Source organism: Geotrypetes seraphini, chromosome 10, assembly GCF_902459505.1.
Source record: "Geotrypetes seraphini chromosome 10, aGeoSer1.1, whole genome shotgun sequence".
NCBI classification, from domain to species: Eukaryota; Metazoa; Chordata; class Amphibia; order Gymnophiona; family Dermophiidae; genus Geotrypetes; species Geotrypetes seraphini.
This window is the reverse complement of record NC_047093.1, coordinates 146,322,622-146,339,635: the sequence shown is the minus strand read 5'-3', so window position 1 is coordinate 146,339,635 and position 17,014 is coordinate 146,322,622. Positions and strand designations below refer to the sequence as shown.

Genomic DNA, 17,014 nt, shown 5'->3' with positions numbered 1-17,014 from the left:
AAAAACTTAATCTCAAAGTCCATCAGTTGGAGATTCCATCACAGACTGAGCCTGTCTCTAGTATCAGCATAGCGGGAGAGTGAGTGCTGAGGGTCACTCAACCCCCAAGATTCTGAGGTAGAGTCACAAACTCAGTACCTGCTTCCAGGGCAGGGAGAGATGGCTAGGGCAGTGACTGCAGGGAGAGAGAGAGGCTGTTGAGGCTGGAGCCTGGGAGACAGCAGACCCAATAATGTGGTCTCTGGCTCTCGTTCAGCACCTTCTCTGCTGTTAAGTGTAATGAGACAGCAGCAGGTCCATCAACTCAGGTTTAAGAGCAACAAATATCTCTAGGGTCCCCTAAATTGCATCTCACTACTGCCCCGACAAGGATCTCTGCACCCATCCAGGCTTTCTACAATTTGTTACTACTTTAAAAGCAGAGGCATGTTGGTCAGTAGTTAAGAGCAAAAAGCAGTCACAGAGACTGCTGAAACTTTCTAGATGAACAGATTTATTGAGACATGGAGCTGCGGTGCTTTCAGTGAGGGGGGAGGCACGAGGCAGCGTGCCTGGATCCATGCCAGACTGTGCACAAAAGCATCAGTTACACACCCCATGATCTTGGCCATATTAGAGCTCAGCATTGCACTTTGTATTAGAAGCCATGGCCTACTGGGCAAGACCCCAGGACCATCTTCAAATCACATGTATCTGGCTTTCCCAAGTCTGCCTGTGAGTGCATCAAGCAGGGTGGTAGATGTGTTCATCCACTTTTAAAAAAGAAATAAATCAAAAGAAAGGAATGGGAAACTTTTTTTATCGGACTTACTTAATACATTTTTGACCAGCCAGTGCCGCCTTCTTCAGGTCAGGGAAACAGTAATGGTAACCCCTATGAACGACTTTACAGGAGGGGAGGGGGTCAAGACTTGCATAGGGGCTTCTAGGCAGACTATCAGTGGAGTGGTTTTGCCATTGACACTCCTTGCCCCCCCCAGGTGTCACTCGGTCCCATTCATATATTATTTTAAAACTAGTCTTTAAGCCCGTTACATTAACGGGTGCTAGAACATATGTGTGTGTGTCTGTCTTTATTTATTTCTCTCTCTCCTTAACTGCTTTTTTTCTTTCTGCCTTTCTTTTTCCTTGGCTGTCCATCACCACCCCTTGCCTGCTCCCCCTGTCTATTCTCCCTTCCTTTAACCTCCCCTGTGTTCACCACCACCCCTTCACTGCTCTCCTTATGCAGCAGCAGCCCTTCTCCCTTTGTTTTACCTCTTCCCTGTCCAGCAGCACCTCTTTCCTTCTCCCCCTGTCCAACGGGTGCTAGAGTAGACGACTGTTTTTTTTTTTCCTTTCTCTCTCTGTGCTTGGATGCTATCTGTCTGTCTGTCATTCTTTCTGGCTGTGTCTCTGCCTTGCGCCCTGCCTGCCTATCTCTCTGTGGCCCCCTTCTTTTCCCCGCCATGATTGGTGTGTGCCCCCAGCACACCTTTCCCCCCAAAGTAGCCCCGTTTCCCAATGCCCCTGCCCCCTTTTGTGCCATGCCTGCCTGCTCCGTGGCCCCCTTCTGTTTCCCCCCTATGATTGCTGTCTGGCCCAGCAAACCCCTCACCCCAAAGTAGCCCCTTTCCCTCTCCCCCTGCATGCCTGCCTGCTCCCTGTGCATCAGCATTTCCCTCCCCCTCACCTGTTTATGCAGATAAAACGGCTCCCTTAGTTCTTTGCTGGATTTTTTTTTTTGAAGTTTCAAGATGCCGACGCGGCTCCTCTCATGATCCCGCCTGCGTCGGAAGCCTTCTCTGACACAGGCCGGGATCGTGAGAGGAGCCACGGTGGCAGTTTTAAACTTTAAAAAAAAATCCAGCAAAGAACTAAGGGAGCCGTTTGCAAAGCCGCCGCTGCGGCTCCTCTCATGAGCTGCACTTATGTTGAAATATGTTTATTGGGTATATACCAAACAAAGTTAACAGTATACATCATTTTCAAACAAGTAACATCCCCCCTCCTCCCCCTCCCTGCCTTCTTCCCCCCACCCCCCCAACCTCCTAAGTGAACAAGATTCCATCCTCTATCTATCCAATTATTACGGGTTCAATAGGTTACTTCGAGCTTTATGAGTCAGTGTAAGCCAGAATGGTTCCCAAATAGAACTAAATGTTCGTCCTGTAGGGGTATCCAAGGAAGCCAAGGATAGTCGTTCCATTGATGCTTGACGAAGCATCAAGATTCTCCAGAGTGACACTGTCGGCGGATCTGATGTAATCCAACAATGTAATATTGTTTTCTTTCCCAAGAGGAATGTCCGGGTCATAAAACCTTGAAAACCTTTCGGGGATATCCAAGGAATGGAGTCCATTGAAAATAACAATTCCGGACAATTAACATAACCATGGTGCCACATAGAAGTGATATGTTGCGGCTGGGAGTGACGTCATCTTGCCGAATGGCAGTGTGAAGCAGAAGCTCCGTCGGGCTTTTGCGACTTTTGTGCTTGGCGCTTCCACAGTGCGTTTTTTTTAGCCACAAACCACGACGGCCCGGACCCCCTCTTTCATGGCGACCCGAAAGCGCCTAGATAAATTTAAATTCTTTGGCGATCCGCCGGAGAAATCGGGATCGGAGGCAGCAGGCAGCGTGGGGGAGAAAAAAAAAATGGCGGCCGGACCGGCGACTCAATCGGAGTCGGAGGACGAGGGGATCCCCGATCAGCGGGGGGAGGTTGGTGATGCGCCCCAGAAGTCCATCACGGACTGGTTTAAAGAGCTGAAGGCGGAAATTGTTGGGGTGCGAGGGGACGTGCGGGCGGCGATTGCGGAGCTGCGGTCAGAGGTGGGTGAGCTGGGAGCCCGAGTATCAGCATCGGAGGACCACGTGGCTACCCTCAACACGGTGGTGACCTCTAATTCTGAGACCTCGGCCCGCTTGTCGTCTGAACTCCGGGACCTCCAAACCCAAGTTGAGGACCTTGAGAATCGGTCTAGGCGCTGCAACCTGCGCTTTAAAGGCATCCCTGAAACAGAGGAGTACAGGGACTGCAAGGCAGTGGTACGGGACTTTTGTGAGCATTTGTTGAGAGCTGATGGAGCGGACCTGCCTGATACTATAGTGCTGGTGCGTGCACACCGCAGTCTGGGAGCTGCACGTGCCCAGAGCACCCGTGATATCATTGCTTGCTTTGGGGAGTTTACGGTGAAGGAGCGGATCTTATTGGCTGGTCGACGACAAGCTACATTCCGGTGGAAGGATTTGGCGGTGGGAGTATTCCAGGATCTGGCGTGGTCTACCTTGCAGAAACGCAGAGCGTTTAAAGATGTCACCTACGCCTTACGCTCTGGGGGCCATAAATACAGTTGGCTCTTTCCCTTTGGGATGTGGTTGACCGTTAATGGGACATCTCGGAGGGTGAGCACAGTGTCGGAGGCCTGGGCGGAGATGCGAGCCCTGGGCTGTGGGACCGAACGGGAGGTAGAACGGCCTCCAGCTGTGGCATCCACATCAGCGCAGAGTGCAACCTGGACTACAGCATTGCGCTCTGGCAAGAAATCAGCAAAACCCCACACCTGATTGGGGTTCGGATACTGTACTACTTTTATGGAGCCGGATTTGACCTTTTGGTTGCGGGGGAGCCTCTATGAGTAGGCTTGGCTGTGCTGGGGACTCTGGTGGATACTGGCACCCCCAAAGATGTGTGACTTTCTTTAACACCCAGTTCTTTATTACATGATGTGATGTTGGGTTGTATTGTTACTTGCTTGTTTGGCTTTGAGGGGCAAGGGGAGTTTTTTGCTGGTCTGAATGGGGTTTGGGAGTTGGTGAAATGCTTGAGGGTTGAGTGCAGGTGGGGGGTGAAAGAGTGGCACGTTGAGTAAGTGTGTGGATCTGCACTTTGGTTGTTTCAATGTTTTAGAGAGGGGTTATAAATGCCTTTGGGAGAGGATTGCACTTTCTGTAAGCTGGCGAATCCTACTGTACAGGGTTCGATGCAGCGTAGGGGTGGGGGGAGGGGGAGGATTGGGGGGGTTAGGGGAGGGGAGGGGAGGGCAAGGGCAGATGAGAAGCTTCTTACTGTAGGTTCGTGGAATGTTAATGGACTTAATAGTCCAGGTAAGCGTAGTATTGTGTATAAGGAATTGGCACGCATGCAATGGGATGTTTGTATACTTCAGGAAACACATTTGAGGCCACGTGATGTGGCGGTTTTACGCTCCAACACTTATGACCAGATCTGGACACACCAGGGGTTGACACCAGGGAAGAAGGTGGGGGGCTTGGCCATATTGATACGAAAGGGACTAGGGCTAGTAGTTGATCAAGTTTATCGTGATGGTGCGGGGCGATGTTTGGCTCTTGTGGCTACTATACAGGGCCGTACCATCACCCTTATCAATTTGTATGGCCCCAACACAGGACAAGCCAGTTATTTTGGGTCTATTAAAGAAGACCTGGTTGGTTTTGTGCAGGGGTCAGTGTATCTTGGTGGGGATTTTAATGTTACACCTGATGTTATTTTGGATCACTCTGTGGGTGGGACTCGGTCACCGTCTAGGGCTGCTAGACGGGCTTTACTGTCTCTATTTTCTTCTTTGGGATTGGTAGACTGCTGGAGGTTGTTGCACCCCACGCAGCGTACCTACACTCACTATTCACATGCACATAGATCGTATGCACGTATAGATGGGCTGTGGGTCCATCGTAATTTGTGGGAAGGGATTCGCCGGGCGGAAATTGGAGATATTCAAGTCTCTGATCACGCGCCGGTGTGGGTAACTTGTGCGGGTTATTGGGCCGGGGAGGGCCGCCGTTTTTGGAAACTTAACGAGTCTTTATTGAAGGATCCTGTTGTGGTTCGGGAGGTGAATGAGACAGTAGATCAGTACCTCCAGAATAATGATAATGATACGGTCAGTGACGCGATTTTATGGGATGCCCTGAAGGTGGTAGTTCGGGGTATTTTTATAAAATGGGGTGCTCGTTATAAGCGTCGGTGGGCTCAGCGTTCATTGGCGCTTCATGAACGATTGGAGCGGTTAGGGAGGCTGCATCAGAGACACCAGGACCCCTTAGTATATGAGCAACTTGTTAAGGTACGGGCGGAGCTTTCTTTACTACAGACGGAGGAGTATGAGTTTTTGAGGATCCGCTTGAGGCAAACGGTTTATGAGTATAATAATACACCTGGGTCTCGTCTGGCTAGGTTAATTAAACTGAGACAGGCGAGAGCGGCAATCACGACAATACGAGATGCGGGGGGGGATGATGCATCATACTGACTCAGCTATTAGGTCGGTTTTCCTTAAATTTTATTCTGATTTGTATGGGACTTCGCAGGGTAGAGATCCCTTGGCTACTGAGGGGTACCTCTCGCAGTTGCGGCTTCCTCGACTTTCCGACGAGGATAGGGAGTTGCTTAACGAGCCTATTGAGTTAGGAGAAGTCATGGGAGTCATTGCTAATTTGAAGTTGGGGAAATCGCCCGGCCTGGATGGGTATACTAATCAGTTTTATAAACTATTTCGCGAGGTTCTTGCTCCGTTGTTGGTTCGGGTTGCAAATGGGGTGCGGGAAGGTTCCCCGTTGCCCTCCACTATGGGGGAGGCCGGGATTTCGATCTTGCTTAAGCCTAACAGAGATCCGCTGGGGTGTGGGTCATATCGGCCGATTTCGTTGCTGAATACTGATGCAAAAATTCTAGCTAAAGTTTTAGCTCTTCGTCTGGGTCGGGTACTGCCTTCTTTGGTGCATTTGGATCAATCTGGTTTTGTTCAAAAACGACAAGTATGTGATAATATTAGACGCACGTTACACCTTATGTGGGCTGCGCAGAGGACATCTGCTAAAGTTGCCTTATTGGCGATTGATGCCGAGAAGGCTTTTGATCAGGTTGATTGGGAATTTTTATGGCAGGTGATGACACGGATGGGGTTGGGAGCTTTCTTTTTGACCTGGGTGCAGGCCTTTTATGCTGCTCCAAGAGCCACAGTGTGTATTAATGGGGTTTATAGTGATTTTTTTTCCATAGGGAGAGGCACCCGACAAGGTTGCCCATTGTCTCCTCTGTTGTTTGCTCTCTCTATGGAACCTTTGGCCACTCGTATTCGGGATCATGGCGACTTATTGGGGGTGACGGTGGGGGATATTGAACATCGGTTGGCACTCTTTGCTGATGATGTGTTATTGTATGTCCGGGATCCGGAGGACTCGCTCCCGATTTTAGTTGATCTTTTTTTGGAGTACGGGCAGGTTTCGGGATTTACGGTAAATATGGATAAATCTGAATTGTTGAGTGTAACCTTAGGGGTGGAGGATCAATGTCGGTTAGCTGATCGGTTTCCTTTTCGCTGGGCGCCTGGGGTTATTCGCTATCTGGGGATCCGTATACCTACGGATTTATCCCAATTGTATACAGCTAACTATGCAAGGATTATTCACCAAGTCCGAACTGATATTCAACGCTGGAATGGGTTTTGGTTGTCTTGGTGGGGTCGCATTGCTGTTTTAAAAATGAATGTCTTACCCCGTTTGCTCTTTCTCTTTCAAACACTGCCGGTTGCAGTCCCATATTTAGTGCTGAAACAGTTACATGGTTTGTTTTTTCGTTTTATTTGGCAGGGGAAACCTCCTCGTATTTCTAGAGCTGCTTTGTGGGCGGCCAGGGATAGAGGGGGGCGTGCGGTGCCAAATTTGTTGTGGTACTACCGGGCTGCTCAGCTGCGCCTCTTATTAGATTGGGAGATCGCTGATTTTAAGTTGGCGGTGCGCCTGGAACAGCATTTTGTGGGACGCCCCTGTTTGAAACATTGGCTTTGGTCCTCCTCGATGGGTATTAGGAAATTGGCTGTTCCAGGGAACCCGTTTTTGGAACATCTTTTGAAAATGTGGTGTGTTACTAGAAGGCGCTGGGGGGCTGGGATAGTCCCATCGATTCTTGGTGCGATGCGGGAGGAGCCAATGTTCCCGGCCGGTGGGGAAAGCTCTGTTTTTGTGCGGTGGGCACGATTGGGGTTATATACCTTTCGCGATGTGCTTCAGAAGGGGGTCCTGGTGTCTTTTGAAACCTTCCGGATTAGTGCTGCCTTGCCCGAGGGAGATTTTTTGGCCTATTCTCAGATACGTCATTTTCTTAATTCTCAGAAGTGGGATAGGGGGCCCATTCCATCTCTCGACCCTTTTGCTCACATGTGGGTCACTCTTAGGAACGTGCCTAAACCCATCTCTGTTCTTTACCAATATCTACGGGGCTCTTTTTCTTTTCCGGCACTCTATCAGCGGGCTTGGGAGGTGGACTTGCACTGTACTTTTTCTGATGTGGAGTGGTCTAGAATCCACCTGGAAGTGGGCAAGGCCTCCTCTTGTGCACTTATTAAGGAAAATGCCTATAAAGTAGTCCTCCGCTGGTACTATACGCCTGCCCGTCTCCAGCGTATGTTTCCCACTGTTTCTGCATTGTGTTGGAGATGTGGGCTGGATAAGGGGACCTTTTTGCATATATGGTGGGACTGTCCAGTTTTGAAGCCCTTTTGGAGGAAAGTAGTGGAATGTTTATCACACTTGTTACAGATTTTATTGCCTTTTTCTCCTCAGGGATGTTTATTAGGCCTTTACAATGTTAGTCCATATTCCTGGCAAACCAAGCTCCGGCGCTGGGGTTTGGCGGCCGCTAAATGCTTGATTGCAGCTCATTGGAAACAGGGCCTGGCACCTACTCATTTGGATTGGACTTTAAAACTTCAGTTTATTTCTCAAATGGAACTGTCTATTGCAAAACGTCATGGGTACTTTTACACTTACACCCGGACTTGGACACGAATATTAGAAAAAATCGAATCTTTACATTGAGCTTCTTTCTGGGGGGGGGTGATTGTGCTTGAGGGGGACGTACCTGAAGAAACAACAGGGGGTCCCTTCTGAAGGGTGCTGATGCTGGAGGGGTGGGGGGGGGGTACTGTGGAGCTCTGGTTACTGATAAATGTTGGGGGCTTGTTACTACTGTTGGGAGCTATTTTTGCTATTTGTACTGATGGAGGAGCATTCTGTGTATTGGTGTGTTTATTAGGTGCTTACCTCACATTTGTTGTCCCTGACATTTATATTCTGGTTTGTATATTTTCATACTACAAAACTTTTAATAAACATTTATTGATTAAAAAAAAGAAGTGATATGTTGCTGTAACTGTTTCCAGAAGCCCTGTACCAAGGGGCATGTCCAAAATTGGTGACCCAAAGAAGCTCCTGGTTGAGCACATTTAGCACACGTGTCCGTAGCACTGATTTTAGCACGATACAAATATGTCGGTGATCTGTAGAGACGTAAGTAGAATTTATAATTCAATTCAATAAGGGTCACTTGCCCCGTTACTTTAAAGATTGCTTGAAGACCCTGTTGGATATGCTGTCCAGTCACCTCACATGGTATATCCCCTGACCAACGGGCCGCATAATTGTCATAGGAAATGGGCTCCAAACTCTCTCTCAAAAAACGTAAATGGAATTTCAACGGAATATGAGTCTGGGCCGTCAGGCATAGCGCTTCCGAAATAGCTTCCTGACTATGACTTGTAAGTCCTGCCGATGGTAGTGATTTAATATAAGATGTCATCTGTGCGTAGGCTAACCAGTCCCTAGAAGTCCAGTTATATTCAGCCTGCATCACCGTGAATGATGGCACCATTCCCTGTGCTGTTACCACCTGTGAAATATATTGTAGATGAGAAGTTCTCCACACCGATGCAGGAAATCTAGATGTCCCAGGTTGAAAATCGTTGTTATCTATAAAAGGCAGGTAAGCTGTGGCTGTTGGGTTTATCTTTAACTGTCTACATAAACGCCTCCACACCTGACGCAGCGGTTGAAATAATATTTTTCCAACTGGTGGCGATCCCCCTGGAAGACGTAAGGTGTGCAATAAGTAGCTGAAGTGATATGGGTAGCATAATGTCAGCTCCGAGGGAGTAGCCGAAAAATGGCTCGTCCCTCTGAACCAGTCATTCAAGTGGCGCATTTGGCACGCCTGAGAGAACATTCGGAGGCTATGCAGTCCCAGTCCTCCCTGTTGCTTAGGCAGCATCAAAATAGACAGGGAAATTCGAGCCTTTTTACCATTCCACAAGTATGATGTTAAGCATTTCCTAACTTCTTTCTCATGTTTAGAGGACAACAAGAGTGGGAGCATTTGAAAGATATAGAGCCACTGGGGCAACATCACCATATTATATAATGCAATTTTACCCATTAATGATATAGGAAAGTCCCTCCAAATTGACAATTTCTGTCTCGTAATAGCGATGAGCGGTAGGACGTTCAATGAATATAAACTATTAAGATTCATAGGTATTTGTATTCCTAGGTATGACAGTGACGTGGTTGCCCATTGCAATGGAAATGGTCCCCTCCACCTATTTGGGATATCTCGAGATAAGGGAAGTACCAAGGATTTTTGAAAATTTAGAACCATTCCTGAATATAGGCTAAATTCATCCAATATCGCTAAAGCTCTGGTCAGAGAGGCCTGAGGGTCAGCCAATGTCAGTAGCATGTCATCAGCATACGCCAGTACACGTAATTGAGAGTTCCCTTCCGGGAGGCCCATCAAACCATCATCCTTCTGTAGTGTTCTCAGAAAGGGGTCCAAATATAGCAAGAACAACAAAGGGGAGAGAGGACTACCCTGCCTCGTTCCCCGTGCTATCGGGAACGAAGGAGTCCTTGTCCCGTTTACCAAAATGCTAGCAGTGGGTGATGTGTATAATAACCTAATCATGTCTGAAAACCAACCAGTAATTCCCATATAGGATAGCACTGAAAATAGGTATTTCCAGTTGACCTTATCAAAGGCTTTAGCCGCATCTAGGCTTATTAATATTCCATCCTGTCTCGCTAGTTGTGCTCTGTGTACGGCCGTCAATAATCTCCGAACATTTAGGACCGAATGGCGTTGCTTAACAAAGCCTACCTGTTTCTGGGACAATCAATTGGGGAAGCAGGGTCGCCAACCTATTGGACAATACCTTGTCTAATATTTTAATGTCTACATTAAGTAGTGATATAGGTCGGTATGATTCTATATCCGTTTCTCGTTTCCCAGGTTTTGGAATTAGCGTAATGTATGCATGATTGGCTCCCTCCGGAAATGCTCCCCCCTCGTCTGCTGCGTGATAATATGCCTCTAAAGGTCCACATAATTGCGATAGTAAAAGCTTGTAAAACTCCGGAGTAAACCCATCAGGGCCCGGGGATGTTCTGTTTCTTAGTTGTTTTATTGCTAATTGTATTTCCTTCCCCTGGATAGGTCTATTTAATGTGTCACGCATAGTGGATGTCAATTTGGGCATCCCCGCATCCTCCAGAAAATCCACAGATTCGGGTCCCCCAACATCCTCCACCGAGGAGTAAAATCTTTTATAATAACGAAAAAATTTTTCCGATATTTCCCCTGTTTTCGTCAATTTCGTGCCATCCGGCATATGCAAACAAGAAATATACCTATCTGGCCTTCTCAATTTAGTGAGAGAGGCAAGCAATCTGCCCTGTTTGTTCCCGTATCTATAATATTTGTGTTGTGTGAAATAGAGATATTTTTTTGTGCGTTCATGAATCAAGGCGTTCAGTGCAATCTGTGCTGATGTCAATTGTTCATTTGAGCGGGGCGTCGGATGTGCTAGGTGTCGTTTTTTAAGAAGTAAGCATTGCCGCTCTAAATGTATGATGCCCTGTGCCAACCTCTTTCTGTGAGCCACTACATAAGATATAATATCTCCCCTAAGGACGGATTTAGCCGCCTCCCAGAACAGAAGGGGTGTGTCTCTATGTTGATCATTAAAGCGAAGATATTCGTCCCATTTTTCCGTTAAATAATTTTTGAATTCTTGATTATCAATTAAATAAGAAGGGAAACGCCACCCCCCCAAATTCTGAGATGTCCCAGTAAACAGATCCAGCCATATCGGACAGTGGTCAGATATAGAAAGAGGACCAATTTCAGCTGTCTCAACATGGGAAAAGAAAGAAGTTGATGCTAATATGTAATCTATTCTGGAGAAAGATTGGTGGGCCCGAGATTGATGTGTGAAATCTCTCTCTCGAGGGTGCAATAACCTCCAGGGGTCCACCAAGTCCAGGGCGTCACACAAATAAGGTATGCCCTTGTGTGGTGCTGAGGAATGACTCATGCCCGGTCCAGTACGGTCCTGTACCGGGTCCATGACCTGATTAAAATCCCCCAGAAGTATTAATGATATTGTTGGGTCGCGTTGGCCCAGTTTAACCAGACCTTGGAAAAATTTATGATCATATTGATTAGGGCCATATACCATAAGAAGGTTAAATTTCTGATCTGATGTGGTCACCCTACAAAGCAGGGATCTACCCATAGGATCAGCATATATTTGTTCCACCTTCCCTTGAAATCCTCTACGCACCAACAGTGCCACTCCAGCATGTTTATTAGGGGAAGAAGCCGAACAAATCTGTCCCACCCATCCTCGTTGTAATTTAGCATGTTCGGTCATAGTCAGCCGAGTTTCCTAAATGCAAGCAAGATCTGCCTTGTGATGTTTCAATCTGGTAAGGATCTTAGTCCTTTTCATAGGTGACGTTATTCCCCCTACATTCCAGGACAATATTCTAAGCGTCCTACCGCTCATCACAACCTGAGTAACATGCATATCGCAACATTATTACCAGGAGAACCCCAGGCGCCCAGCCTTCACCTGGGGGATCCTCAGAGCTAAGTTGTTTCCAGAACCCGCAAAATGTACTTAATTCTCTTAGACATACTACATAAGAGGATAAATCTAACGATACATAGCAATCAACTTTTGTGTGCTTTCCCTCCCTTGCAAATATCCCCCCCTCCCTCCCCTTGATCCCCTGTTCCCTAACTTCCCCCCCAATACAGAGACCCATCCTGTAGCACTAGGATACAGGAAGGCGGAGCACGTCTCTGATGCGTGGAAACTCGTCCCCCTCACATAATAAGCTGAAAATAGAAAATCAGTATGGGAGAGACAGCAAATGCATAGTTATACAGTGATATATCATACAGAATTCTAGTGAGCTTTCAATTAGTCAAGATGTTGAAGGTCCTGGATTCCCCAGTCTATTTATGAATTCCCCTGCCAATACATCTGATTCAAACACATGCCATTTGCCCTCTAGTTGGATTTTCAGTATAGCTGGATACAGAAAAAGGAATCGGTATTTGAGATCAGCCAGCTTCCTGCACAGAGGGTAAAATACTTTCCTTTTTTCTGTCAAAGCAACAGAGTAATCCTGTCCAATTCGAATGGGTATGGAATCATAATTCAAGGACTCCCTTTTAAGGCGAAATTCTTTAAGTATCTCCATTTTGTGCCTGTAGTTGTGCAATTTTCCAATCACTACCCTTGGCCTTTGATCATTCCCTGGTCGGGGTCCCACGCGGTGGACCCTTTCAAAGCGCGCTGGGCCTATGTTTGCAGGCATCGGCATTTCACTAGCTAGCCATGTTTCTAGCACAGTTATAAGAGATGAATCTGTGATTGTCTCTGGGAACCCCATAAATCTTAAGTTCCCCCTACGGGACCTATTTTCTAGGTCCTCCAACTTAGCCTGTTGTTGGTCTAGCTGTGTTTTCATGCGGGCCATGTCCGTCGTTACACTGCGGGCCTCATCTTCCACTGCAGACACTCGTTCCTCCAGCTCTGTCACCCTCGCTGAATGGTCTTCCATTATACCTTCGAGTTTCGTGAGTTGGGCAGACAGTTGCTCCATACTTGGAGATAATGCCTGGGTGACTATACTTTTCAATTCCGCCAGCGTCTCCGGCGTGAATTGTCTTAGGACCCCGCATGCTGTGTCCGCCATTTTGTCCTCCGCAGGTTTACCTCTCTCCTTGTCCTTCTTGGTCGATTTTGTGGACATGGCTAGCTGAGTTTTTATAAGGAATCTGTCCATATAAGTCCCCACTATAAGCGCCGAAGTTCGCTAAAATTTTGTATTTCGCCGGTCGTCCCGTTTCACTGTAAATGAGGGGAACGAGCTCCGGAGCTGGCTGAGCTGCGTGCACGCCGGCTCACGTCATCACGTGACTCATGAGCTGCACTTATATTAGAAACATAGAAATTGACGGCAGAAAAGGGCCATAGCCCATCGAGTCTGCCCATACCAGTGACCCACTCCCTGATTCTTACTCTCCTAGAGATCCCACATGAATATCCCATTTCCTCTTGAAATCTAACACGCTGCTGGCCTCAATCACCCGCTGAGGCAGCTCGTTCCAATGATCGACCACCCTTTCGGTGAAGAAGTACTTCCTAGCATCACCCTGAAATTTCCCTGAAATATTATGTTGGAAGATGAGAGAGGAGCCGCGGCGGCGGCGGCAGATTTCAAATGAAAATAACTTAGGCGGCCAGGGAGTTTAAGGGACAGGATGGGACAGCTGGACTTGCTCCTGGGCCCGCGTCTGCCCTCTGCCGATAGCCGGCTCCCTCAAAGCCCTCCCCTCCTCCCTTTCCCGCGGTCCGTCTGGCTGTGGTCCGGCCTGTGGAGGCGATCGGTTGGTGACGTAGTAGCGCGCATACGCACTCCTTCGGCCACCGACCTACACGCACGGAACACGCAAATAGGACTGCGCATGCGTGACTAGCTCTTTATTATATTAGATATGTCAAAACGCATCTGTCCTGGTACATATCCCTGGAGCCCTGATGATGACTGTGGGAATGCAGGAAGAAATAATCACCCTTTCTCTCTTTCTCTTCTCAGTCACTGCCATGTCCGACATCTACAGTGAGGTAGCAGAAGATGAAGTCTGTACCCACAGCTTCTGGATGGTGAGGACAAACTGATATCTGACAACATCAGTGCATCTGACAAACTGATAGTGACAACATCAGTGCATACTGACTCATCACATGGGGGCCTAGAGTCACGTTTATTCACCATACAGGACTAGATCCCCTCCCTCTCCCAGTACAGAACTGAGAAGACATCTATTCATCATGCAGGACTGGTCCCCCCCCCCCCAAGTACAAGACTAGTGTGCCATTTATTCACCATACAGGACTGGATCTCCCTTTCCCTCCTCAACTACAGAACAGAGGTGACATTTATCACACAGGACACTGCAATGTCAAAGTGCTACCAAGCAATTTAAAAACCTCTCCATACTTAAGGATTAGGGCGACATTTACACACCATGCAGAATAAAATCTCTTTTAATAGAGACTTCTATATACCAGTCGGGACTGGACCCCCTTAATACAGCTCTGGGTAATATTTGCATATGTAGAACCGGCATAGAAGACTAAGTTCTTACTAATATAGCATTATCTTGGGGTGGGTGTGTGGATGAAGCCACGCAGCTGTGTGCAAATTTAGTTTTTGAAGGGGTGAATGATACCATATTGGTGCTAGCCCTGCTCCCATTAGTTATCAGAAAGAAATCAGTCACCCTATCACGGTAAAGGTGACTAAAATGCATCAATACAAAATACTATTGGGAAAGGTACAGATTTCAGGGCATTATGAAAAGCACAAATGGGAATCTAATCAGATACGCTTTGAAAAATCCTCTATTTTTACAGCTACAGAGAAAATATCTGAAAAATTCAGCATGCTACTGCCAATTGTGGTTGTTACACCTTTGGAGTGGGCAGTGGTAATGATGTATCTTCCCCTATCCACGAGGGAATTCCCAAAAGACCAGGAGCAAACTCAAACTCTCTTTCTGGTATCCACTAGATTCACTGTGAAAACTTAATATATGCAAATCTAGTTCATTGTGCATATATGGAAAACCCAAATTGCCCACGAATGGGTTCACTAACCACCATTCAAGAGCTCAGTACTCTGCTCTGGCTTGCTACAGCAGAAACGTGAGCCCGAGGCCACGTTGATTGCATGTTCAGGCAAGGGAGAGTGTTTTCCCCATAAGTTTTCTTTTGTTTTTTTTAATCTCCTATGCAGCCAGACCGTTATAAGAGCACGGTGAAGCGTGTAGAAGATGGGCACCAACTATGCCACGAGATTGTGGCCTGCTTCCAAGACAGGGCCAAGATCGAGAAGCAGTATGCCACACAAATGGAGGAGTGGACGCGGAAATGGAAGCCGCTGGTGAATGGCAGTAAGTTTCCTCTCTTGTGAAAGCAGAGCATTCAGGATCCAGCTCTATGACAGTGGATTCCCCCCCACAGATCTGAAGTCACATCTACTCAGAGTATCTAGGTCTAGTCCTTGGTAAGGGAATGAAGGATTTCAAGGGAGGCAGAGCACTAGGTAAAAGCCACCCTCATGAAAGGAATTTGGTTGATAGAAAGGGAAAGGAGGGGTTAGTTACTCTGACATAACTGCTTCATCAGTCACTTATTCTGTTCATGACCAGGCTCCATGTATGGCTCTCTTCTACACGCATGGCAGGCCTTCATGACCACCACAGAGCGTTTGAGTCAGCTACACACCGAGATCCAGAAAATACTAGTGACAGAAGATGGGGAGAAGATTCGTGACTGGCAGAAGGACTCATACCATCGCAAAATCTTTGGAGGCTTCAAGGAGACCTACGAGATCGAGAGTGGCTTCTGCAAGGCCCAGAAACCATGGGCCAAGAAATTCAAGAAGGTATAATGTGTGCATGATAACAGCACCGGGTCAACTCAGGCTCCTCCCCCCGATCCCAATCTTTCACTGCTGAAGAAAAGGCAAATTTATGTGATCCTTCAACCTCTTCCCTCTCTCCACAGCTAGAGAAGTCTAAGGTGGCCTACCACAAAGCATGTAAGAAAGTCCGCCTAGCCACTGTACGTGAGAACAGCAGCCGGACAAGCCCAGCATTGTCACAGGAGAAGCAGAAGAAACTGCAGGAAGAGAAGGAGAAGTGCAGTCAGGACATGCAGAAGGTGGGTGAGTCACATTGGTATGCTGTCACTTCTCACTGGCATGTTTTGCTCTTGGTTCCTGGGTAGATCTCATAAGAATTGTCACTGCTGGGTCAGACCAATGCTCCTTCGTGCCCAGCAGTCCGCTCCCACGGCGGCCCTTAGGTCAAACACACAAACATAGTGGTAAAAAAGTGTTTCCTGACATTATGGAAGCTAAAGACCATCAAAAAATACTTTGACCCATTATCATTTAGACCACAGTTCTTCAAACGCCGGTCCGCAGACCAGTGCCAGTCCGCAAAAAAATCTTGCCGGTCCGCGAAGGATTTGGGTCCCCGCTGCAGCAAAAGGTGCCGGCGTCAGCTGACGTGCAACTTCCTGTTGCCGTCGCTATGCCGGCACTCCTGCCTTCCACCACCAACTCCTGCCGCGTATGTCTCCGCACCCCCAAACAAGCAGCGGCAGCTCTGTGTGCTTTTAACTTCGGCACACAGCTGCCCCTAAGCAGTATTTTAGCCGTGTTTCATGAGGCAGCCTCAGAGCCTTTGGTAGGCCGGTCCACATCGCATCATCGAAACGGGCCGGCCTACCAAAGGCCCCGAGGCTGCCTCATGAAACCGCGGCTAAAATACTGCTTAGGGGCAGCTGTGTGCTGAAGTTAAAAGCACACAGAGCTGCCGCTAGCCTACATAGAGGAAACATTTGCTGGAGAGGGAAAGAGGGAAGGGAGAAGGGGTACTCCTGGACAAGGGAGGGGAAGGGGCTACTGCTGACAGGGGGAAAGGGAAGGGACGAGAATTACTGCTGGATAAGGGGAGGAGGAAAGGGATAAGGGGTATTCCTGGACAAGGGAGGGGAAGGGGCTACTGCCGACAGGGGAGAAGGGAAAGGGAAGGGATGAGAATTACTGTTGGATAAGGGGAGGAAGAAAGGAAGAAGGGGTACTCCTGGACAAGGGAGGGGAAGGGGATACTGCTGACAGGGGAGAAGGGGAAGGGAAGGGATGAGAATTACTGTTGGATAAGGGGAGGAGGAAAGGGAGAAGGGGTACTCCTGGACAAGGGAGGGTAAGGGGATACTGCTGACAGGGGAGAAGGGGAAGGGAAGGGATGAGAATTACTGTTGGATAAGGGGAGGAGGAAAGGGAGAAGGGGTACTCCTGGACAAGGGAG

The 17,014-nt window shown here is 47.9% G+C and overlaps 1 protein-coding gene across 4 annotated transcripts in view; it reads left to right on the top strand.

Moving 5' to 3' along the window:
* The window catches only part of LOC117367847 (protein kinase C and casein kinase substrate in neurons protein 1-like), a 46,398-nt gene that overhangs the window by 12,734 nt on the left and 16,650 nt on the right, over positions 1-17,014 (top strand). For all 4 annotated transcript variants that reach the window (XM_033960872.1, XM_033960870.1, XM_033960873.1 and 1 more), the window contains exons 2-5: positions 13,729-13,796; positions 14,932-15,088; positions 15,347-15,582; positions 15,705-15,860. In XM_033960872.1, the coding sequence (XP_033816763.1) occupies positions 13,737-13,796; positions 14,932-15,088; positions 15,347-15,582; positions 15,705-15,860 (609 nt within the window). In that variant the 5' untranslated portion in view covers positions 13,729-13,736. The remainder of the gene's footprint in view (positions 1-13,728; positions 13,797-14,931; positions 15,089-15,346; positions 15,583-15,704; positions 15,861-17,014) is intronic.